The 26,464-nt window shown below is 37.3% G+C and overlaps 2 protein-coding genes across 2 annotated transcripts; one reads left to right on the top strand and one right to left on the bottom strand.

Annotated features, from left to right (window-relative positions):
• Positions 1-117: 117 nt before the first annotated feature.
• On the top strand, positions 118-13,750 carry LOC141824044 (26S proteasome non-ATPase regulatory subunit 6). Its single transcript, XM_074711276.1, has 8 exons — positions 118-340; positions 474-588; positions 3,196-3,286; positions 3,377-3,522; positions 3,598-3,817; positions 3,891-3,999; positions 4,678-4,846; positions 13,376-13,750. The coding sequence occupies exons 1-8, from the start codon at positions 205-207 to the stop codon at positions 13,548-13,550; spliced, it is 1,161 nt and encodes a 386-aa protein (XP_074567377.1). The 5' UTR covers positions 118-204; the 3' UTR covers positions 13,551-13,750.
• Positions 13,751-15,696: 1,946 nt separating this feature from the next.
• LOC141824056 (CMP-sialic acid transporter 5-like) lies at positions 15,697-25,052 on the bottom strand. The gene is made up of 16 exons (XM_074711288.1): positions 24,847-25,052; positions 24,150-24,407; positions 23,722-23,838; positions 22,063-22,119; positions 20,365-20,442; positions 20,189-20,233; positions 19,507-19,566; positions 19,174-19,296; positions 18,516-18,593; positions 18,294-18,363; positions 17,554-17,661; positions 17,305-17,438; positions 17,154-17,230; positions 16,938-16,986; positions 16,798-16,860; positions 15,697-16,100 (listed from the first exon to the last, which is right to left on the bottom strand). The coding sequence occupies exons 2-15, from the start codon at positions 24,318-24,320 to the stop codon at positions 16,810-16,812; spliced, it is 1,218 nt and encodes a 405-aa protein (XP_074567389.1). The 5' UTR covers positions 24,321-24,407; positions 24,847-25,052; the 3' UTR covers positions 15,697-16,100; positions 16,798-16,809.
• Positions 25,053-26,464: the final 1,412 nt, after the last annotated feature.

The raw sequence follows: 26,464 nt of genomic DNA, 5'->3' as shown, positions 1-26,464 counted from the left end.
ATATATAAATTAGGTCGGAACCAATCGTAACTCGAGTTAAACCGGACCGCACCTTGAACCCTATGCGGAAGCGATATAATCCATCCAACGGCCCACATCTCGTTGGTTCATCATCACCGCCTTGAGCTGCAAGCAACAAGCGAATCACAGAAAGGAAAGGAAGAAGGCGGAAGCGGAGGAGCAGGCGAAGCAAGGGCGGCGGAGATGGAAGGGGAAGAAGGCACGCAGCAGCAACACCTCACCCTCGCTCACAAACTCTTCCTCCTCTCCCATCCCGATACCGAAGACATCGAGAAGGTCCGCCTCCGCGGCGAGGTCCTCGATGCCGTCCGGGCAAACGGTAATGGGTTCCGCGTCTGCGAACGTAGAGATCGTTTTTGTTCAATCCGTTTTCGAAGTGACGCACTCCTTCGCCTTGTTTTGCTTTCTATCTGTTTTTTTCTTCACATCTTACTCCATTGTTGCCCTAACAGACATGGCCTCCCTCTATGAGTCGCTCGCCTCCGCCTCGGTGCTGGAGATAGACGCCGCGGTGCTCGATTCAATGAGGAAGAAAATCGAGGAGGAGCTAAAGAAGCTTGATGAAAAGTGATATATTTTTTTTCCTTGTTGCTCTTTAATATTTGATTTTTCTTCTTGTTATCGTTTTTCTACTAATTGTACCCTGATGGAATCTTTTAGATGTTTTAACTTTATCCTTGAGCTATATGCTATATGATTTGGGGAACATTGACCAGATCGATACTAGTTTGATGATATTTAGTGTCAGAGAACAGGTAGAAGAATTTTTAACTTAAGCAAGAGAAGCTAAAATCATAGTTTGCAGACAAACATCCACGAGATTAAACCTAGCCGTTTCTAGCAGGGAGATATCATCTTCGTCTCATCCGATTTCTGTCTGACCATTCTCTTGTGGCTTGACTGACGTTAGATACCTCTTCAGACGCTTATCTAGATTTGTTTTTACTGTTAATACTGAAATAGAGACAATTGAGACATTATTTTCTGCCTGAGCTTTGTTGCTTGAAAAAGAAAGCTAAGAGCAATTGAAAAATATACGGTGCATCAAGAAAATATCAAATATCATTAATCAGATCTAGTTTTGCTGCATGTTTGACCTTCTGTATATTACAGTAACTATCCAATAATTGGACACCATGTAATATGGGCTTTGGATAACTATTCTGTGTAAAGGTGTTATTTGAATCTTCATTTAACTTCAGCACTCCCCGTCTAGATATTATTGTGTTCATTTCCCCCTGTTAGTTGTAATGAATTAATACACTTGAGGTAGAATTTGGATACTCACAACTCAACTCCCCTGTTAGTGGTCACATAAATTATATAATATTCTTGTAAAAGAATTTGGTTACTGAAAGTTCAATTCCTCTTCTTAGTTGTCCCATTCATCATCATCAGCTATGATTGTTTCAATTATTTGAGATTGATCACATGAATTTTATTGTCATTGAGTTCTATGCAATGTCATGTCATTACTAATATTCAGATTAATAAAATCAGTTTTATTAAATTGTCTAGTATTTTCTGGTCTCACTTGCCCCTCAACCTTCCATTTTAATAAATTCAACGTATCTAGTTATAAAATCTACTGGATATCTTTAAATATACTCATATAATCTCAATGTATTTTCTCTCATTTTTTTACCTATTGAAGCTACATTTGACAACTCTCAAATATTAGAATCTTTATTTTATACTTTCTAATAACCCCACGTGTCTATCTAAGATTTCTTTATGTATTGCATTAATTTATTCATGATTTTGTTTAAACAACCTAACACACTGATTCAAACTTATAGTGAATCGTACTGTATATATACTTTTCTTTTTGACCTAAAGGGAGACAACAATCACATAAGACTCAGGAAGCTTCTCTCTATTTTAATTACTCAATTTTTATCCCGTTAATTATACCATACTCTGTGCCCTGTTTTTGTTGAAAAATAAGTCTGAGATACACAAATTCTTTCATGGGTTTCATATCCATCCATCTTGACCATTTCATCAATTTTCTCTTGCTTCCGAAACCAGAGTTCATATATTCAATTTTCATTCTACTTATCTTAAAACCTTTTGTTTTAAAACTTATTTTTCACAATTACAATTTCAAATTTGATCTAATTACATTTGGATCAATCAACATGATATTGCTTGCGACTTATATACACTAAGGAGGTTTAGATTGGTTAGTTTATTTAGTACTAACGTGAAGAGATTTATACTTTGAGTTGGCCTTTGATTAAATCTACAACTACAGAAAAAAATATTTGTCATGCTCCCGATGCTTCTAACACTAGTAACAACATTATTATACATGTCTTTGTCATATCAATATAATTATCGGATATTCCTTTCTTCTCTAAAACCTACCAAATTGTTGTCTATGGACCTTGTTGCAAGTTTTATCTATATGAAAACAATCATAATATTTTTGATACTTGCCCCACATATCACATATGTGCTATGTAATGGTTGATTGCATACTTGCACATACTTTTAGAAAACCTAACATAATACCTACTCCATTTTTTTATATTTAGCCTTTCTAGCTTACATTAAAACCTATATTACTGATTTTTTTCTAGTTATTTCTCCATCCCATTTTGTTTTCTATAAGAAAGTTACACTATTTGTTTTCCTAGTCATGACATATAGTAATTGTAGTCCCTTTTTTTTCCAAAAAATGCCCTATTTTGCAAGTTGCTAACCTTTTCGTATAATAGACATTATTTACTACAATAATGCCAAAACACTTAGTTATTTTGCATCACATCAGGGTATTAATCTGATGAGTCACTTTTTTGGGCAATCTCCTAGTCCATACTTTGAATATGGAGGTACCTGGGTGTTGAAGGCCCTTCGCTTTAGTTTTAGGTGACAACCTAACTTGACAATAGGTTCGTAGATTTAGACAAATTTGACACCGATTGTCTAGGCATAACACAAGTCTCAACCTTTTCATCTGAACTTGGGACCGGCATTGAATGTTTTTCTTAATATATATTTTTTAGTTGTCCTATTATTATACAATAATTCTTAAAAGCAGAATTTTGTCACTTGCACTCTTGCCCTTGTTACATATGTAATATTCTTAAAGTAGGAGTAAATTTTTGTTTCTAATCCATTGGGTATGATATAACATGCCAATAACATTGTGCTTTTATTATGAGAAAGGATTGCTGATGCTGAAGAGAATCTAGGAGAAAGTGAAGTACGTGAAGCTCATTTAGCTAAGTCTTTGTTCTACATTCAGATTGGAGACAAGGTACCTTATGGTTATGATTTTTGAATGTGAATTTGTTATTGAATGTTACATGTATAGTATTAAAAAATGATGTTAAACTTTTAACTACAGGAGAAGGCATTAGAACAGCTTAAAGTAACTGAAGGAAAAACAGTTGCTATTGGACAAAAGATGGACCTTGTCTTCTATACGTTGCAACTTGGTTTCTTCTACATGGATTTTGATCTCATTTCTAGGTCAATTGACAGGGCTAAGAAGTAAGTTATCAATTTTCTAGTTCTAGTTTGATCTGGAGAAGCTTGAGTTAATTATACTGGACATAATTTGGACAGACTATTTGAAGAAGGTGGTGACTGGGAGAGGAAGAACCGATTAAAAGTATATGAAGGTTTATATTGCATGTCTACCCGTAACTTTAAGAAAGCAGCCAATTTATTTTTGGATTCAATATCAACCTTCACAACTTATGAGCTATTCTCTTATGATACATTCATTTTCTACACTGTTCTCACAAGCATTATATCATTGGACAGAGTATCTCTTAAACAAAAGGTATTTGCACTGTCAAGGAGCTTTACTCGTTTGCTTCTTGTATTTAGCTAAAATTTCAACGAATAATCTGCAGGTTGTTGATGCACCTGAAATTTTAACAGTTATTGGCAAAATTCCTCATCTATCTGAATTCCTCAACTCCCTTTATGGCTGCCAGTACAAGTCATTTTTTTCTGCATTCTGTAAGTGGATAAATTATTGTCTTCTAAACAGTATGCCAAAGATAACTCAATTTGATGTCTTGCTTGTATTATTTTGCACATGCTCATGGTTTAGTTCGATTAGCATCTAGCCACATTTGGACAGTGCTCACCAAGTTCATCTCTTGGAATTGTTGTTAATTTTTGACAATCATTCATCTTGTTGCTTGAGTTACTAGGTAGATATATTTTCTCATATTTTTCGTCTACACATGTGGCCTTCTAATGTTACTATTCAGTGTTCACTACCCCAGCCATTCTTTTCGTACTGTGATTCTGGACCTATTGATTGTTGAAATTAGAATTTAGTATATCCAGTTATTTGCAAAGGTGGTGCCAAATTCCATCCCTTCAAGCATTTATGCAATTTCAATTGAATCAGTAAACCTGACTCACTTAAAGTTTAAATTTTTTAAAAATAAAGTTGTTTGTTTGTTAAATTTTATAATACAACTATGTTGAAGTATTTTCCAAGTCCATAACTCATCAAATTTTCTTCAATTTCAGTGGGGAAAAAATCTATTAAAATATTCACATTGTTGATCACAAAAAAGGAACATTGCGGGCTACATTGACAATGCTTTCCTTTTTTTTTAGTATGTTTCTAACCATTTCCTCCTTCAACCAATACTTATTTGATTATGATCATTTGCTTCTCAGCTGGACTAACTGAGCAGATAAAGTTTGACCGGTATTTACAACCTCATTTTCGGTATTACATGAGGGAAGTTCGCACGGTAGTTTATTCTCAGTTCCTTGAATCTTACAAGAGTGTGACAATGGAAGCAATGGCAACAGCTTTTGGAGTATCTGTTGATTTCATCGATCTGTAAGTGATTGTTCTATTCTTTGGTGATCATGGCCTCAAAATTTACATTTTATACTCTATTTTATGATGATGTTAGATAGTTTCTGTTTGTTCTTCATAGTCTCATTTGGTATTTTGCCACGTTAGACTTTTACTCAACTTGCCCGATGCGTTATCACTTTGTGCCTCAATCACGTTTTTATGAGGTTCTTGACATAACATTGTCAGGGGAAATTTAGATTAATTACCAAAGATAATCCTCTCTATCTATTTGGTAATATTAATCAAAGTAAACATTAGCCAATATTAATGGTATTTAAATTTAGGCCCTAGTTTCATAAGACTCCCTCATGTTGGTTCAAATATATTATGAAACCTTAGCTTGTTACATGTATACTTATGATTTGGTAGCAAGTGTGCTTGCGAGTTGACAAATGCTGTGATGATCTCTTCCAATTGCACTTTCTCTTTAATGAAGGGATAATCTCTCTTTATCTGTTTTATTCTCTTATGAAATTATGGATTGGAAGTGTTATGGGTATTATGATCTGGCCCATAAAGACCAGTCTCAGATCGGGATACGTCAGACAAAGATGACTTATCCCAACACGTGGCACAGGCAGAGGGTCTCCAGTCTCAGATCGGGATACGTCAGACAAAGATGACTTGTCCCAACACGTGGCACAGGCAGAGGGAGACCCGTTTGGTGCGGTTGACTTGATCGGTTGATTGGACTTAATCGGGCACGTTCGATCCATTTATAATCCCTACTCGACCACTCGAACCCTGATCCATCTGATTGGGCTGTCACCATCAAATCCAATATGTCTCATCACCACCGTCAAGCAGTTATGAGACATGACAACATATCTCCAGATAATATTCTCCTTAATTACCGAAAGACGTCTCCTCTGACAAAATCATGACATAAATATTCTCCGTAATGAACGACTGTGAGGGGACATTCCATATCGCGGAGGATCGCGGCAGGATATTCTCCATATACCCTGACAACATATCTCCAGATAATATTCTCCTTAATTACCGAAAGACGTCTCCTCTGACAAAATCACGGCGTAAATATCCTCCGTAATGAACGACAAGAATAGCTGATATCATTCTCTCCCCTCTCCGTCTATATAATTCCCTGATATTTCATGCACAGGTATGCAATACCAAGAGCATTTACTTCTTTTGCAACTACTTTTCTTTTGTCGTCGTCTTCTTCTTCCTCCGGTAACTGACTTGAGCGTCGGAGTGGTCGAGCCAGGGATATCCTTGGCCTTCTCACGGTGTTGATGTTTGTAGGTCCTGGTGTTTATCATCTTCTTCCTCCTCGCGACGTCCCTCGTGGTGTTGCGTGGCGGGTGACGCGTCCACAGGCGATCTCAACAGGAACATATTTTAGCATCGTCTGTGGGAACTTTTTTGTCCTGCTTTGAGACGTGTCCATGGACGATCCCCCTAGACCAGCCCTCTTCGCTTTAATGGAAGAACTCAACCGCCTGTTGGCAGTTGCGATTCAAGCTGCTTCACAAAACTAGCCCTTCGTCCCAACTCCGCCCTACAGGATACCAACACGATCGACGGAGGCCCCTCAGATTCCCACGCGAAGACCTCAAGTTCCAGCAGAGGCACCATGGGCCCCTCTGGTAAGGCCCGTTGCATCCATGGAGTCAGCGGCGGAAAGAACTCCTCCTAGAGACCCGGTCAGGGGTAAGAGCCCCACGGAAAGAACTCCTCCCAGAGACCTGGTCAGGGGTAAGAGCCCTCGGTTGGGGGACAAGGGTGCCAAAGGCGAACCTGACAACTCACCCTTCACTAGACGAATATTGGAGGAGGAGTTGCCTCGTCATTTCAGAGCTCCTGAGCTAGCTGATTACACCGGTACTACTAACCCAGAGGATCACATAGGGTGTTTTGAGAATGCGGCCTTGTTACATCAGTACACTAACGACATTAAGTGTCGTGTTTTCCTGACAACTTTAGCCTGGGCGGCTTTATGCTGGTTTAATAGACTTCCTTCCTCCATCTCCTCTTTTGTTGAATTCAAGACCTCATTCTTGCGACACTTCGCTACCAGTAAGACCAATCGCAAGACGGCTATGGATTTTTTTGCTATCAAACAGAAGCCGAAGGAATCCTTAAAGGAGTATCTGCATCGCTTTAATCAAATAGCACAAGAAGTACCTTCTACAGCCTCGGAGGTGCTGGTAAGTGCTTTCTCTCAAGGATTGTTGGAGGGAGATTTTTTCAGGTCCTTAGTCAAGAAGCCCCTTGAAGACTTTGACATTTTATTGAGTCGGGCAATCAAATATATACATGTGGAGGAAGCTCAATCCGCTTGTCGAAGGAATCTTGACATTAATCAGCATGTCGTATTAAGTCGTAACACTTCTATGGTGGGTCGGGCTGACCGAAGACTGCCACCTCAGCTTCTGAGAGAACCCGACTTGGGAGCTCGTGCTACGTCCTCCAAGATTAATCATCAAGCCATCCAGACGATGGAGACGCGACCTGCTCATCCCTCCGGAATTGCTCATTGGCCACCTCGCTTCTGTGCCTACCAACAGTCCAGAAGTCATAATACCCATGAGTGTTATCAGTATGTCCGAGAGCTTCGCCAAGCGGCTGAACAACGTTGGAGAAGACAACCTCAGTTGAGGCCTCGACAATCGTCTGTTGGCCGACCTCCTCGGAGCTCACTGCCGCCCTCACCTTGGCCCACCCATAAGCGGGACCGATCTCCTCGGCGATCTACTCCTCTGGCTCGGCCCGGAACCTCTCGAGGGCCACGACAAGCAAAACCTGAAGGTCGGGAAGGCAATCAAGGTTACGCTCCCCGAGGTGACATTCACATGATCACCGGGGGAGCTACAGATGGTGACTCTCATCGAGTTCGAAAGGCTCACAGTCAGCAGTTCGAAGTTGGTGGAGTTGGCACGGGACCGAGGGAGGGCAACCCCATGATCGGCTTTGGATCCCAAGACTTGGAAGGAGTCGAGATCCCGTATGATGACGCTCTGATCATCCACACTACTATAATCAACTATAATGTGGTCCGGGTCTTCGTGGACACGGGCAGTTCTGTCAATATTATCTTCAAGAAGGCCTTTGATCAAATGCGAATAGACAAAGCCGACTTACAACCCATGGCAACTTCCTTGTTCGGCTTCATAGGACACGAAGTGCGCCCCCTTGGGCAAATCAACTTTGCCATATCTCTCGGCGAGGAACCCCTACGACGGACTCGGCGCACCTTCTTCATCGTCGTGGATGCTCCTTCGGTGTATAATGTTATTCTGGGGAGACCAACTCTGAGTGCCTTCTCAACAATGGTTTATATTTATCATCAGAAGGTAAAGTTCCTCGTCGGAGAGCAGATTGGTGAAACTCGAGGAGATCAACTCACTTCTCGACGATGCTACGTGGATATGGTCCAAACTGAAGTCAGAAAGCAACAAAGTACCCAAAAAAAGGAAATACACTCTGTACAAGAGGCATCGACCTCCTTAGCCATTGAAGACAAGGAGTTATTGCAAGTTTGTCCTGATCAAGCAGAAACGATGGTACAAGTAGCTGCTGACCTGCCTGTAGAATTAAAGCAAGAGCTCTGCGCGTGCTTTTTTCGGAATCGGGACGTGTTTGCCTGGACAGCTACCGACCTCACAGGTGTCTCCCTTTCTGTTGCTGTTCATCGCCTCAACACGCTTCCTGGTGTCCGGCCTGTCAAGCAGAAGAGGAGGCACTTCGGCCCCGAGCAGAACAAAATTATTCGCAAGGAGGTCCGTAAGCTGATGGAAGCAGGACATATTCGGGAAGTGCACTTCCCGACCTGGTTATCCAACGTGGTGCTGGTGCCTAAGCCGGGCAACAAATGGCGGGTTTGGTGGACTTTCGGGATCTCAACAAAGTCTGCCCCAAGGACTACTATCTCATGTTTCGAATTGACCAGCTGGTTGATTCGACGACATGATGTGAATATATATATATATGTTAGATGTCTATCAAGGCTATCACCAATTACCTCTGGTTGTAAAAGATCAAGACAAGGTTAGCTTTATAACAGTTGATGACACTTTTTGTTACACTGTGATGAGGCAGCTCCTCCTCCAATATTCGTCTAGTGAATGGTGAGTTGTCAGGTTCGCCTTTGGCACCCTTGTCCCCCAACCAAGGGCTCTTACCCCTGACCGGGTCTCTGGGAGGAGTTCTTTCCGTGGGGCTCTTACTCCTGATCGAGTCTTTAGGAGGAGTTCTTTCCGCCACTGACTCCCTGGATGCAACGGGCCTTACCAGAGGGGCCCATGGTGCCTCTGCTGGAACTTGAGGTCTTCGCGTGGGAATCTGAGGGACCTCTGCCGATCGTGTTGGTATCCTGTAGGGCGGAGCTGGGACGAAGGGTTGGTTTTGTGAAGCAACTTGAACCGCAACTGCCATCAGGCAGTTGAGTTCTTCTTCCGTTAAAGCGAAGAGGGCTGGTCTAGGGGGATCGCCCATGGACACGTCTCAAAGCAGGACAAAGAAGTTCCCACAGACGGCGCCAAAATATGTTCCTGTTGAGATCGCTTGTGGACGCGTCACCCGCCACGCAGCACCATGAGGGACGTCGCGAGGAGGAAGAAGATGATGAACCCCGGGACCTGTAAACATCAACGCCTGAGAAGGAAGACCAGGGATGTCCCTGGCTTGACCACTCCGACGCTCAAGTCAGTTACCGGAGGAAGAAGAAGACGACGACAAAAGAAAAGTAGTTGCAGAAGAAGTAAATGCTCTTGGTATTGCGTACCTGTACATGAAATATCAGGGAATTATATAGACGAAGAGGGGAGAGAATGATACTAGCTTGTCTTGTCGTTCATTACGGAGGATATTTACGTCGTGATTTTGTCAGAGGAGACGTCTTTCGGTAATTAAGGAGAATATTATCTGGAGATATGTTGTCAGGGTATATGGAGAATATCTTGTCGTGATCCTCCGCGATATGGAATATCCCCTCATCGTCATTCATTACGGAGAATATTTACGCCGTGATTTTGTCAGAGGAGACGTCTTTCGGTAATTAAGGAGAATATTATCTGGAGATATGTTGTCATGTTTTATAACTGCTTGACGGCGGTGATGAGACATATTGGATTTGATGGTGACAGCCAAATCAGATGGATCTGGGTTCGAGTGGTCGAGTCGGGATTATAAATGGGTCGAACGTGTCCGATTAAGTCCAGCCAACCGATCAAGTCAACCGCACCAAATGGGTCTCCCTCTGCCTGTGCCACGTGTTGGGACAAGTCATCTTTGTCTGACATATCCCGATCTGAGACTGGAGACCCTCTGCCTGTGCCACGTGTTGAGACAAGTCATCTTTGTTTGACGTATCCCAATCTGAGATTGGTCTTTATGGGCCAGATCATAATACCCATAACAGAAAGCTATGTGCACAAAAGCCTCATTGGCATAGTAGTCAGCTTTACAGGAATGTGTCCTAATCCAGTCAATCAATTGTTTAATGCAGATAAGCTCATATGCTATTAGCTCTATGACTCCATATCTGCCTTGCAATTGATCTGGCTACAAGAGTATGCATATTGTATTTCCAGGAAATCAAGTTGCCTTATAGAAGAAAGCAGTAGCTTGATTTGGATTGCCTATCATGCTCCATTTACATTACTATACCCTTCAATCTAACGATGATCTTGATTCTGAAACAAGATGACGCTCTTTTTAGAGCATTTTTTGAGGTGCAATGGAATTTTTAGAGTTGCTTCCTAATGATCATGAAAGGAAATGTGTAGGTCTTACTGATCCTATCCTACTGACTGTAAATGAGAAAGTTTTTTTTTAACGATGACTGTAAAGTAGTTTAGTGCTCTATCAGGCTTTTAAAGATCAATTAGTGAGTCCTTTTGACTTGGTATAAATATGACATTAGGATGCATAAGAGTGCCTCTTAGTTTGGTTCACAGTATACCAACTTCTTCAGTATGAAATACATTCTTCTGCTAAGAGAGAAATTTCTTTGTTTGAACAAGCAACCTTTATACTATGGAAGCACTTGAGGCCACTGAACACTTTAGTCTAAGAATGCTGATAGAGGGCTTCTCTGTTGTGTGATCAAAATGGAATCATTACCAATCATGATAATATTGAAGACAATAAGAAGGATGTCTTCCTGAATGAGAAATGAGGTAAATACTTAGTGGTTTTTTGTGATTCTGGTCAAGCCATATCAAAAAAGAGAAGAGTTAAATTTTTGAATTAAGCACTCATAGATTGCTTTTTAATTCATGCAATAATTTTACCTTGTACACTCAGTCAGTCTCCTCTGAGTAAAAAACTTTCGAGATTGCTCCATATTAGCATCATCACCATGAAGGAATAGGATCTTATGTTAAGCTAATGAAGGAGTGACAATTGGTAAGGTTAGAAAGATGCAACCTGAAGATCTCTTGGCTATTGGAGAAAATGTGTCCAGATAATCTGCACCATAAATCTGACAATATCCCTTGACCATCAGAGAAGCATTTAACTGTTGATCTACAATACATCAAGAGCATTTAAAACTCATTGTAAACTTCCCTAGAGAGTAAAAACAAGCTCCCAAGTACCATTACAGTGGCACCTCTATCTCATTGATAGCTTGGCGCTAATTGAGATTTGAAGGGCCATAATACCATCGGAAGTGCATTTAAAACCCCACTTACAACCCATTGTGAGTTTCCCTTGACGGAAAGGAATAAGTTTCTGAATACTGGTATGGGGGAGAGCATCTATCTCATTGATAATTGCTCAACACCAACTGACATGCAATTGGCCGCTGAGACATTTTTATGAAAAGAGGGAAGCTAAAGCGACAGAAAAGTAGAATTTTTCAAGTGATAATGAAGCATATGATAAATAACTATAAAGTAAATGCGAACTTGGACTCTTTCTAGTGCCTTTGTAAAAATGATGGGGAAGTCCAAATAAAAAACAGGATCGAGGAGGAAGAAATAAGCCCATAGACTATTTCTAAGTCTCGAAGCAGGTGAGTCGTTGGGAGATGCTTAACAGGTTAGGATCAATGGATTTTCAGAGTAGTGCATAAACGGAGCCAGTAATTCACTCCTATGCAGCTCTGTTTGACCCAAAAAATCTCAGTTGCTTGAGCAGTGAGGTGTTCTAGTTGATCTTGATCCATAAACCAAACTAACTGTTGCAACTGCTCCAACCTATGAAGTGCAGTTCTTCCAATTCAACTTCACTGTGGCAATCATTGAGCCAAATGGCTCAAAAAACCATAATCTGAGGCATCGAGGAGGTAGTAGATGAATTAGACATTTTATTTAAAGAAAATTAGAGTTTTGGAGGATTTACCAAACAAGATAGTACCAAGAAAATAACCTTTTTATGTTTTTGGGAACAAGTTATTCATGCAAAAACCTGTTGCTTTCTGCTCCTTATTTGCTTAGGGGTGTGACATTAACAGCCTTTGCAAGCAGAGGGTGAAGTTTCTCCTTACATTTTCTTCAGCAGAATCTGCACCTTAAGGAGCAAGCTTTGAGGATCCAGCATGATCTGCTCTCTTGGTCGGTTTGCTATGAAAAGTGGTCGCAATTTGGTCATCGTTGGCAGGATACAAACTGGGTGTTGCATCACCAGAAGAGTGTTGCATCATCAGAAGAGAATAACACTGAAGCCCTGTTGTTGGCTACTTGTTGGAATGGAGGCTCCAATCTGCAGAGGCAGAGTTGTCTTGCTAGCCAGGGACGTCCATATAGAGGTCTCATGATCATGGGCAGTGCTTCTGAAGTGTGTCTTGCATCTTGAGATGATGGCATTGATTCCTGGACAAAGATGCGTACAGTTAGATGTTTGTGGATTAAGTTTGAGACGTTCAGGCAGTGGTGATGTGTCTGCTGAGGTTAGATGTGGAAGATAGAGGTAAGAGCTCAGAGTCACAGTGGTATGTTTGTTTTGGTATTCAGGATAAGTCAATGGACTTGGCATGGGTGACGGGGGCTCAACTCCGGCAAGGAAGAGGATCGGTGCAATTAGAAAAGGGGAGAGATTCGATGAGATACCTAGGGTTTACTACCACTGTCAAGGGGAAAATTGGATTAATTACTTTAGGTAGTTCTCTCTCTATCTGTATATATTATTAATCAATATGCACATTACAAGTAGGTTGTATTAATGGTATTTACATTTAGGCCCTTGTTTGCAACAAATATTATCAGTCAAATATGTGTCAGTGTACTTTGTTGTTCGTGCATGTGACATTTTTATCTACATCTGATGAAGACTATGAATGAGGGCAGTGATTAGTGATTGCAAACCTCCAGGCTCCAGTCGATATTGGATAACCTTTCAAGAGCAAATTGAAATGTTCCCTACTGGATAATGTTTTTTGTTTAATTGAGAAGGAACCTGTGTATACCTCGACAATATTATTTGATGAAAGTTCATGAAGATATTTATTAATTATGATGCCTTTTGCTGATGGTTCTCTATGAAAACACCAGTTTAACTTCCACTGAGCATGATGCATTTTGTTTGTTCCCATTTATTTAGGGAATTATCTCGTTTCATAGCTGCTGGGAAACTGCATTGCAAGATCGACAAGGTTGCTGGTGTTCTGGAAACCAACAGACCTGATGCTAAAAATGCACTCTACCAGGCAACTATCAAGCAAGGGGACTTCCTATTGAATCGTATCCAGAAGCTTTCCCGCGTGATAGACCTGTAATCAGTTCTTTGTGTTGGTTCCACCTCTTTCGAACTTCTCTTATTACCTCTTTATTCATTTCTACGACTTTGGGTGTTCTAGCACTTCGAATTACCAGATTTTAGTTGTTCCTGTTAGTCTTGACTTTTAAATTGTTATCGACAAATGAGCTTAAGTTTGTTGGAATACTTACATTTAGCTGGTTGTTTTATTCCCTGTTACTTTTTATCAGCATAATTTTTATTTCCTCATCAACGCTATAATGTCTAATTGGCTTGTTGTGTCAATTAGAATGTGCACTGATAAACTACTACACTACGGAAACAAAGATGGCAATATGACCGTTCCAGGTGAGTAATTTAATGATAATGTGATCATTTTCTGCAATTTGCTTTTCTTCCGATTATATTTTTGGGTTGAGAAAAAATGAAAGCTCGATATATAACTTGTTGCAGATCTAGTTAGATTAGAGCTAATAACATGGTTAAGTGCAATTTATTGTGTCTCTGCAATTATTTCTCTTCCAACTACACAGTTAGTAATGCCCTTATTGTAATTCCCAGTATAGAATAGAATTTCCGCACTATGAACATAAATGCCTTTTTTTATAGAAATCGCCCTTTAAAAAGTAAACAGTTTGCTGTGAGAAATGATTGAAAGAAAAGAAATATTACGTAACGTCCAAAATCAGATAACGATCTCATGGATGTTCTTTGAAAATTCTCTTACTGCTCCGGGTATATATTAGAGATGGACGATTTAGTCTCTCATTCTATCCGTTAAATAAATTTAGAAAGCTATATGGATACAGTGGGTTATGGCCTTGATTAATTGACTAGTTGAGCAAGTTTTGTTATAGTCAATCAAAACTTGATTGTTGTCATCCACTTAAAGTTGATTTTTGACGATATTGAAAAGAATTTTTTATATAATTTTTGGAGATTCCTTTTATATAAATAAGTCGCCATTCCTATTCAAATATAGTATTATGGAAAACCTCACGAGGTTTAAATTGTGTAAACTTTCTTTTAAATTGCAAAAGTTGCCTCTCTATCTATTATTTGTTTATTAAATTTATTTATTGAGATTTTATATATGCTCTCCATGAGCAGATCTTGTCGATCTAAATGTATGAGTTGAGATTTTTTTTTTATATTTACTTTTTTTTTATCATTTAGGGGGTAAGAATTTCACCCATATAATGTGAGGTAGAGATTATCATATTTTTGTACTTATTCTATGTCATCATTAGCGATATTTTGTACTTTGTATCACTCAATATAAAGGTTTTTAGGAATGCGGACTCCACATGGAATGCACATCTCCCTGTGTTAACTGCGTGTCATGAGACGAACAACATCATGTCGCGCAAATGATGTCTAGTGTGGTGTGGTGTAAATCGAGAACCGCACGGACGGTGTTCGTGCATGTTGCAGGTCGTGCGTCGCACGATGGATGTTTCTGCACGCTGGCCACACACACAGACAATGTCCAGGTGGATGGCGTGTAGGCGTGCGCTGCTACCAAGGGACTCCATCACGCCACTCCCTAGCAGTGTCTGCCCAAGACAGCTAAAAGTAAGAAAATCTATAATGTTCATTTTCTAGTGGTGGTGAAGAATTCTTTTGTAGAAGGCCTATTTAGGCTACATGGTATGTCCAGATCACTCAATCAGATATGCTATTATATGGAATCGCAAGGAAAATGAACAAAACGATGCTCAGGACTTTCTAGTATAAGTCCTTACCACCTATTTAACTATCAGACATTGATATGGAGACTTTCTAATATGTCCGCCAATCACGTTCAAAGTAAACACAATCACGTTCGAAGTACAAATTTAGACTACGTGTGTGTGAACCAATTTAAGGACTTGCCATTTTAAGATTTGGGAAGATTTCTAGCATCTACACGATTCGTCAGATCTAATACTCATTCTGTCAGTGTCAAACAATAGAAACCGAGGTTCTTATTGCAACATGCACCAAACAAAAACACTTTCACAAGCTCCCCACCTGGTGAGGAAAATGAATGAACATTCCGATGCAGAAAAGACTGAACTGACAGTGTTCTTGGTAGCAGAACAAATCGATAAGCATTATAAAATTGGCACAACAAACGATTGTGTCCAATATAATTTTTACTGATCCTCAAAACACCCCAAGAGAGAGCAACAAGCAGGGGTATCAATTTAACATCAATAATTATTTTATTGAACAAATAGAGAAATAAGGTAAGGAACGAAATATCAAAATGACTAGAGAGGGAATGTAATACAGAATAATGACAGACCTGTGAGGTTTATGGAAAATGATTTCTAGGGAAGTCTAGTTATTGAAAATTACACCATTATAATTGATGTTTGGATCCACCTGTACAATTTCTTTAATACCATCCTCTGCAGTTTCAAGTAATGGCTGCTACCTTCCTCTTTTTCTCAAACCAAACATTGATCACAGAGAAACATGACCATCGCAGATCAAGAATTCCTTTTTTCCACATTTGGATAGTTATTTTCCCTGTTGGTGGCTCCTCTGGGTCTAAAGTTAATAAAAAAGAACTCAAATATACCTGTCGCAAAAAATAGGTAAATTTGCTGTCACTATAGTTGACTTAAGAATTTGACCAATATTAATGTAAATGTAGGTGAAAGGATAGGACAGGTATTCACAAAAGCTTCACAAGGAATTTGAGCAAGATTAGAAAATATAAAATCATCAGCAAACTTTTGGAAAACGTAATATAAGAAACAGGGCTAAGGAACTAAGATTGCCTAATACATGGTGGAAGAATATTACCAAGTTAGCATTAATTATCCTCTATCAGACAATTCTACTCAATGAGACTAATGTTTTTCTATACTTTTCCGGGCTAGAACAACCCACTTGTCAATGAACAAGTGAATCTACCTATGAAGAGGATAAAATCTCAATAAATTTGGCAGAAAATAAACAGAATGCAAATTTCATTGATCAATATTGTCAAATCTAGAGTGACACAATATGTATTCAGGTACTTGACTTTCATAAATGATTGTTAAGAGAATGCAAGAACGAGGTCTGATAAAATCCATATTAGGATATTATTCTTCAGCCTAGATACAAAAAAATTAAATTTGATAAGGTTAAGAGAATAGACTAGTAACACTATACCAAGGCAGAATAATTAAACATAAATATCTTTTGAGTATATATGAAGGCTACAGATTGAAATGCAACTTTACTTATCAGATAATGCATCAAATAATAATCAAGGATTTGAGTAGTGCCTCAAAGAAACATTATATGGGCAAAAGTGGTTGTCTCTCATCGTGTCCAACGTGATGAGCAGCCTGAAAAGAAATAGTTTTTATGTGTAAGAATATAATAGTTCAACCTAACGCAAGAAATGTGTTTCACAGCATCTTACATCTTCAGCAGCACCAGCAGCCATGTTCGCAAAAGAATCATCTTTCAACCTGGAAAGAGAGACAACCATACAACTAAATTTAAGTGATGAACCCCTTTTAAATGATTATATAAGATAATATTTGATATCTTTGATTTTTTTCACACAAAAAAACTAAAGATCAGAACCAACATTTTAAACTACACAAATAATAACAAAATTAATTTATGGGATAACCTGGCACGTTGAGGTTCTACCATCTCTAATGATCCAACTGGTGCCTCATCTTTGATTTTGGCCATGGGAGAAAAGAACTGATAGAAAAGGAACAAGGCTATCATGGAACTGAACGACTAGAATGGTTTTAAGAACCTAATTCATCAAATACCTGATGCATTGAAATAAAGACTATTGAAATCCCCAAGATAAAATTCATGGTCAATGTATGGCCGAATAAAGCAGCAGATGCAATCCCAGTGAAAATTGTAGCAACAGTAGATGAATACTTCTTCAAGATGGTGTCTGCCAGAACCATTAGAGCAGTCGGACAAAGAGTAAAAGGAAGAAAAATATCCCTAAGATTCATAAGTCTTGATAACCATCAAAAGTCAAAAATAACAGAGTTATGATAAATTACCAGCATACTTAAAAAAGAATGATGACAATATGCCCTGCGCTGCATTGTTGCATATCAAAAACATTGTCGCTCTTGAGTGCCCTTCGAGGATATTGAAGCTACTAGGCCCTGTAGATGATTTTGAGAATTTTTTATACAAAAACAGAAGGATACAACTCAAAGAACATAAACTATTGTGACCTCTTTCCAAATTAAATCAAAATCAAGTACAAACAAAACAAGGTTACAAGACCAATGGCCAAATAGGCTTTCTTTCTATCTGTAACATGTATTCATGAACCCTGCATAGGGATAAGCATTTGTTTCTTGACATGGTTTTGTCATATCATTTTGTGTCATCATTTAGTATCAATATCCACTGATATGATGATACAAAAAAAATAACAAAAAATATAATGTTCCTATAAAAAACATAGGATATTGAATTAGTAAAGATTCCTAATATGTTAATTTATGACATTATATCACTCAAAGTTTCTCTAAAATAAATTATTTATAATCATGTCAACTAGTGCCACATCATGATACTCATGCTGCATAGCATCACTTTCATATCATTGTCTAAAAAAATTGTGTTTGCTTAGTGTTTTATTATCTTGTTTGAGTCTAAATTTGCTAAAATTAATCATACAAAAATAGAATGTCATTAGCACAACAAAGTAAAATAGATAGTGATGAAAAACACAACAGCTATACAGGTATTTGGTATATTATTTGAAGTCAAGAGAAAGGATACAGACCTTTAAAGATGGCAGTTCCTATAATGCCCAAAAAGTTGAATATTGCACCATAGCCATACAAAAATAAATTCTGAAAACAAAAGGAGGGTGGTAAACTGTCATCAGTATATGGGCTGGCATAATTCCCAAATACATTCGAAGGGAAAAAAAACAAACAATATAGGTAATGTGTAAGTTATTCATTGACCGAAAATGTCAGCTACATTCATTATAAAGAGTCACCTGTAGATAGATACTTGTATCAAACTGACTCTTCAAAGCATATTCATTGTACACAGAAGCCAATGAGGGAACAGTAACCTGGAATTACACAGTGCTATGTGAGCTTATGGATTAAATCAAAATATCTATACTAAAAGTAGTCATCTTTATACTAGGATTCACTTTATCTTGCAACTTGTTAATATTTCATTAAGTTCTCGTAAAAGAACTTCAACTAATATTTTCTACTTGATGAGCAACCGAGAGGAAAGAAATGCAAGGATGTTCATGTAAGACTGTCATGTACTCAAAAGTACCCATCAAAAGTGCAATTTTTCCACAGATATATAAATTAATATTTTATTTAGAATTAACTCTTGGATTGAAACAAGCTTACATTGTGGTTTAAAGATGTTATTTAGAGATGTTAATTTAAGATGTTAGATCCATCTAATTGATTATATGACCAAGTTTGAGCCTTAAAGGCAAACAAATACGTAGCAGAAGTTATAGCCCATTGACTTAATGAAAATAGTTCAACAAACATATAATTTATGTATTAGGAAGAAAAGGTAAATCTGCAATTTGAGTATTGGGTTAATCAAGGGTAGGAAAAGAAATTTCAATGCAAAAGAGGAACAAAAACAAAAAATATGAAAACAAGGATGATAAAACTTACAAAAACTAAGGTATAGACATAAGCAATCATTGTAACTGGAAGAGCAAGAGCTGTGGATCCCTCAGGGAATGACTTAAGCTGATTTACACTTATCCCAATCAACAAAAGTGCAAGAGCTTCCCACTGTAATCAACAAATAAGAAGGGAGTCAAGGTCAATATAAAAACATTACAGCCCATACCATGCAATTTCAAAAGTAAATTGACTGTGTAGATAATAGTCCAGTAAAAGAATATTATTTCATCTGAGGCACAAGTATTCATGACTAGGTAAGTACATAACTCTTCCATAAGCAAATGCACATGATACAAACTTATTTTCCGTTCAACATACCTGAATTATGGAAAAACGCCTTTGCATTATGATCTTTAGTAGGATAGCAATAACCAAGACCTACAAGAGTTTGAATAAATAAGATAAATATCCACGATATGCCTTGCAGACTGAGTTTGTCATCATCTTATGATTTGTATGAACAAGTTATGTAAATAAAAGAAGAGAGGATAAAACAGTGAAAAACACACACAAAAAAAGCTCTCTATTTAATTCTAGGTTTACAGGTCATCAACAACTCTCTTAAACTAATATAAAAACAGTGAAACATGATTTCTTTTTATCTAGCCCATTACTTCCACAATAACTCAACACTAGTTGATCATAAGCAGGAGTCTTCCAAAGGCAAATTCACGCAAATTAGCTCAATTGCAGCAATACAAAAAAAAAAAGGTTATTAGTGTTGCTAAGATGGTAAACTCCAGTGTGTTTCATCAAGCAAAATCTGTATATCAGATTGAAAATGCAATAGAGATAGCTAAAGAACGACAAGTTCAAAAAAAAAAATTGCATGAACAATTGCCAGTATCTTCTACTTAAGTGCAACTTTTCAATAGGCTATTTTATCCATTACAAAGTTAGATTATAAAATGCCAATATTTTCCATTTTAAAGACATTATGTTGAAATAAATGATTGGAAAAAAAAAACTATATTCAACCTAATCTTTATAAAAAAAATACCTTCAGGTTACTCATCATTTTCACAGTTGCAGGATTGAAGTATAACTGCAAAGAGAAGAGAAATTAATGAGAATGGCAAAAATATTAACAACCACCAGGGGTATCCAAATAAGTAAATCAAGCATTGGCAAATGTAGATAACAGCTTTATTATGACAGATACAGATACAAATATACCTGCATGATAAATTTTAAGTAGTTGTTAATTGCATACAGAAGAGCAGGTACAGCCAAAAGGACATTATTCCGAGCTGCCTGAAAATGAAGGGACAATCAACAGATTATAGAAAGAATATGAGGTTTTTGGAGTACAGAATTTGATAATAATCTTATATGTGAACATACTACAGTAGCACTGAGAACTAAGGGGAAAAGAATTAGATAATGACAGTCACAGCATCGAAGTACAGAGAAGACAAATAGACAATAGTGTTATCAGAGAACCTATCGTACTTCTTTCAAAATAAAAAGAATTAGAACTCCATATTGCATTTATTGATAGCTCAGCTATCACTCAATTATAATCAAGCCTAAACTCGTTCAAAAAAGACCATGCAGAAGTCATATCAACCTTTCACAAAGTATGCCTCCATACCCTCCAAATTTCACCGACACAATACCAACTTACCAAGGAACAAATCAAGAGAACCATGATTCTATGTTCACCCACCATTTATGCCTGTGTTCTTTAAGCAAAAGCATTGTCAACAATGCTTGGACAGAAGGTAACACCACAGATGATTCTCAGAAAGAAAACTTTACCAGAATCACTGATTCAAAAGCCAGTGTGTATTGTACAACATAGCTTAGAAGGCAGAAGACAACACAACTCTATGTGGAAATCCATCTTATGTTGTATCAACATGTGAATTAGTTAAAAGTGCTTCAGAGGATGAGACTCTTCAGGCCTGGGAAGAATACATGTGGCTATGGAGCTGCAAAGTAGGGTCTGAGGAAAAGTTACTGCCCTTACACATGCTAGGGCCAGGTCACTAGCAACTATGCTTTATTTTGATCTAACTAATTGGTTGATATTGTAACAACTCTGGAGTAGACTAGTAGTATGTGACCTATATTCAGTTTAAATACAAGAATCCATTGAGTGAACATACTTAGTTCACTCCTATTGATTTCAAAAAAAAAGGTTGAAATGCTTCAGAGGAGCTAGAGTAAAGGAAGGTGAGCAACAGAAAGTGACAGGATATGAGAACTGAAGGCAATGTGCTACATGAAAGGCCTTGATAACATATGCTCTCAAAATCAGGGTGTGTAAACTTGGAAGAAACATTTATGGAGACAATATATCATCTGTAACCTAAAAAATCCTCCGAGTTAGACCCACATGAATCTTTTCTTTTGTCCATTATCTTTGAAGAGTTTTAATCAGGACTGTGGATAGGCACATTTGTGACAAAATAATTGCCATACTCTCCCAAATGTAGTTTCATACTAGGTTAAGCAAAATCTTTGGTAGTGTTCGTATTTCAAGCAAACATTTAATAGTGCACCCCATTCCCATACACTGGGAAATTGTTATGGAAAAGCTACAAATTGGACTACCAGAAGACTTCAAATATTTAAGAAGCAATGTTATTATTTGGAGTTCCTATAGAATTTATATTATAAAACAGTTAAGCTAGTCAGTTGGCATCATTAAAGCCCAAGGTAACAAAAGGATCATTTCAGCTGCCACTAAAAGGCACACATGAAAACCAAAAAAGGAAGAAATATTATCCCACATAATAATATAATTAAGAGTTAATCAAGACATACAAAATAAGAAACCAAGAAAAAATGTTCAAAAAATAAGCATTTTCATCAGTGAACAAGCTCAATGACCATAATATATTTTGAATGCATAATGAGATGCCATACCTGTACAAACGTGGAAATTGATAAAAGGGGTTTCTCTCCAACCTTCTGCTTTCTAGCCTGTCAACAGTACAGATATAAACACATGACACACCCTCCTACCACATAAACTATGACAATGAAATAGAGAAAAACTCCTGCTGCAGGTTAGATCAATTACTTATCAACTATGATTAGGAAAAATTATAACTTAGCTCAGTAAAACAAAACAGTATGGCAAGCAAAGGATGGTAGTTCAAGTTCAAGAACCAGATAATGGAATCTAAAAGATCATTCAGGGTAGTAAGAAGAAACTAAATATAATGTAGAAGAAAAGAGAGGCAGAAAGTGTCAGCATACATAAAGGACTAGTTATATAAAATACTACTAGCCTCCTTTGTTTTTCACTGAATTAAGCAAAAATTTGGTAGACTTTTCTATGTTCTAAAGCCTAAGCTTCCTCCTCAAGAACCATAACAAGAACTTGCACCAGGAGTGCAATTCTGTACTACCATATGTGTAGCCAAAGACTTGCAATTTGACATCTTGAATAAATACACCAATCATATCATCTCCAATAAACTCTACCTTACCTGAGTCTCCAGGATCACATGTATTAGGAATTTCTTTCTTATTCTTTCACAATATACATAAATTACTGAAGTACCTTATCGGTAGTGGCTTTGTATTTTTCTGGTAGTTAGTCCTAGATTTAAAATTACAAGCATAAAAATGATAGAGATAAAAATTGGCTGATTTTGTTATCAAATTAAACACAAAAGGAGTCCTTTTATCCAAGCCAAGTGGCATACCAAATGATGAATTATACTATTTAAAGAGTTAAAAACGAGGTCTCCCACTTCTTTTAGTAAAAGATCTAACTGAACTTCTTATATAGCAAATTAGCATAGCTAGTTTACCAGACATTCTTGATGATGTTCACATAGATGTATTATTTACTACTACCCTCCTCCCCTCCTCCATTTATGACATAGTGAATATTAGTGCATAGCTATAACAACTATCTGACCTAAAAATGGTACATAAAGTTTACTATTTATATATACTAAAAATTGCAAGTTATATGATGAATAGCCTAAAAATGCATGTGAAAACACTTTAGATACTAATAGTATACATGTCATATATCATCTAACCTATTCTACACTGTTGAATAATATGATTACTATATTTCAAGTATTTTATCTTGTATGAATGACATACATATATTTTTCTATGTGGAAGAATGAATTGGATGTGTTAATTAAGATATTTACTGAATATATTTTAGTTACTTTGTCCATATATTTTTTTGTTAAATATTTTTAATAAAGGACATGCCCTAGAATTTGCACTTACATACCACATATGCACTAAGCAATCGTTGACTGCATACCATCAGCACATATGTTTTGAAACCTTAGTTCTGAGTAGCATTTAGACTATTATTGAGACTCCAAACTCCTATAACAAGGCAAAATTAGGCTATAAGATTAAGAAATTGTACTTACAAAAAAGTTAATTAGCTGAATAAAAGCCTTCACTATCAGTTATATTATTAAACAATGTAGAGTATCCAACTGTTATAAGCTAATTTTGAATTGGAAAGAGATTACTTAAATCATAAAATACATTCTACATAAATAAATTAAATTCTAATATAGAAGATGTTGAACAATAAACCTGGATAATTAACATGGTGATTGCAAAGAGAACTTTGGCAACTTCTGTCAAAAAGTTCACACTGATTGGACTAAAGTTGAACTTCCCATTCACCTTGGACATATAAACTAATATAGGCTGCAAAAGAAGTAACAAAATCAGGTAAAATACAAAGCTGAGTTTTTACAAGTATCATGTGTGAGACAGAGAAAGATGAAACAAGCAGCCATAGTTTTAACACCCAATGTAACCAACATGCATTGGTGACTAAATGTGATTCAAATTCATACACCTAGTGTTATGTCAATCGGGAAAGAAAAGGTACATAAGTAAAGTTTCGATAGAATCTTTAAATGAAAAACATAACTTAGAACAAGTCAGCATAATATTGGCCCAAAAGAATACTCAAATGACTCTGAAGTTAATGCATAGAAATCAATGTAAGCTACCTGAAGGCCAACTAAGATGCAATCACCAACAACAAGAAGGAAGTTGAGAGCTCTGTGTTTGGATGACACTTGGCTCCTGTGCTTGTGATATGCTCTTGATACAGATCTAGGACTAGGTGCAACCAATTTGGAGCCGCAGTTGTTGCATTCGATCATCCCGTTCTTTGGCATTGAAAAAGTAGATATTATGGAAGCGATAATTATGAACTACACAGCCAATAGTTCCTCAAGGTGGTTGAGATGACAACAGTAGCAATTCTGCAAAAGTGAGAAGCTACGATTGGAAGGTGAAAATTTGGGAATAAAACCATAAGAGAGAGAGAGAGAAGAAACAACTGCTGGATCAAACAAATATACCAATTGCCATATGTAAACTCAAAACGAATACAAAGAATCAACAAAATTCTCAGGCGGATCTTGTTACTCCATTAACCAGCAGCAGACGCCTTTTAACGTCCAAGCCAAAACAAACATCAGTTAGTTTCGGATTTAATCTAAATTCCCTACCGACATTCTATCAACGCAAGAAAAAGTGCAATAACAAAACAAATTAACAACAAATAAGCTCATCTCCGCCACTGTTATTCTGACCAAATCTCGAACAATCCACAGCGATATTATCTACCCAAACCAAACGTAGAAGCCATCTGCCGGAAGAAAACAAATACATGGACGAAGTTTCCAGATCTAGACTCACCTAGCTTAGCTTCAATCGCATTCCTCCCTAAATCAAGTTTAGGATATCAGATCTGACCCGCCCGAGACGAATCGGAAGCAAGATCCAACTCCGATCGCCTTCAGAACCCGGCGACCGCAAGGTAGAACGATTTCTCTCCGCGATCTACGGCTCTTCTAGATCCAGATTCAAAGGAGGCGGAGAGAAGCCGAAGAAAACTACCCGAAAGCGGGAGAGGAGGCAAGAATGCGGTGGTGCGGTCTTGGATTCGTTTTATAGAACAAGAAAGGGAATACTCCAGACAGTGACAAAGCGATTACCCAACGCAGCGGAGTACGCGGGGCCCAACGGTGAAGGGCAGCAGTCTTTACTCCCATTGGGATTTGCAAACGGGTGTATTATGGAGTAACGGACGTCGGTAGGTCGAAATTCGAATGCGGTTTGATGGGAAAATAACGTGTTTCGGTGCCGTGTCTCTTTTGCTTGTAACTCAAAGCAGTGGTTTGTGTCGGGCGCTACAAAGCCTCCGCAGGCGATTGGCCTAAATGGTTGGCCCCACATCGGAGTAATTTCGCAATCTTCTAAGTATTTGCCGTATTATTTATGCTTATTAAATGTAAATGTATCAGAGAAATTAACGTCAAGCAAAAAAGGCTTTGTGTGCCTTTATTGTATCCCAATTATCACTCCATTTCGTATCATAAACAAAATTATTTTAAATTATTTTAAACAAAACCCATTAAAATATCTTTATTTGCTTTCTTTATATATATATATATATATCCTCATAAAAGTTTTTATTAGTTACTTTGTTAAAATTAATTAATTAGTGATATTTTTTTAATTCCTCTTTAAATTTATGGTTTTTTTTATATCTCAGTCTCCCATCAAGAGTGAATGTGTGATTTTTTTCCTAGTAGCAAGCACATATTGAGATTTCTCAGATAGTTAAAGTTCGAAACACAAGGAGTATAAAAAAAAATCACTTTTCATGTTGAACCATTAGAACTGTTGGGTCATTGTATGGATTATCATTTGCATTTTTAAATTTATCTTGATATCTGATAAAAAATTTTAATAGGATTAAATCAGCCACCTCTAAGATTAATCAGATCGAAAGATTTAAATATCTAGATTATCAAAAAAAAAAAATTAAAAAGAGCTATTTTGTTGCATTCAAATCTATCATATATTTATTTATGTATTTAATTTTTTTACTGTATATTCTTATGCTTAGTTTAATTTTACTCCTGGAGTACGGATAAAAAGGAAAATAAATCAATCGCAAAAAATAATTTTAAAAAATTAAATGGTAAGAGAAAAGAACGAAGATGGAAAGAAGAATTACCTCAGGTGGTTATGATTAGAATGAATTGAATCTATTCTAAGTGGTAAGTATGAAGATATATGTTGTTTGAGGTTTTGAGTTCAAATCATATATGTATTTGTTGACTGAGGTACTGTGCGATTCAAGTCTTAGCAACATATATTTGTTGGTTGACAAGTGTCTAGAGGGAGTAAATCAGGACGACCATTTTGACCTTTTTCTCATCATGGCTAGCGCAGGGGAGGGATCAACCCTAAGCCTCAATGTAAAACTGCTCTTATTTGTGCGATTCAAGTTTTTACAACATGTATT

This window comes from Curcuma longa, chromosome 3 (assembly GCF_044706935.1).
Source record: "Curcuma longa cultivar G26 ecotype Majalengka, Jawa Barat chromosome 3, ITB_CL_G26_1.1, whole genome shotgun sequence".
Lineage (NCBI taxonomy): Eukaryota > Viridiplantae > Streptophyta > Magnoliopsida > Zingiberales > Zingiberaceae > Curcuma > Curcuma longa.
This window is presented reverse-complemented; position numbering and strand designations above follow the sequence as displayed.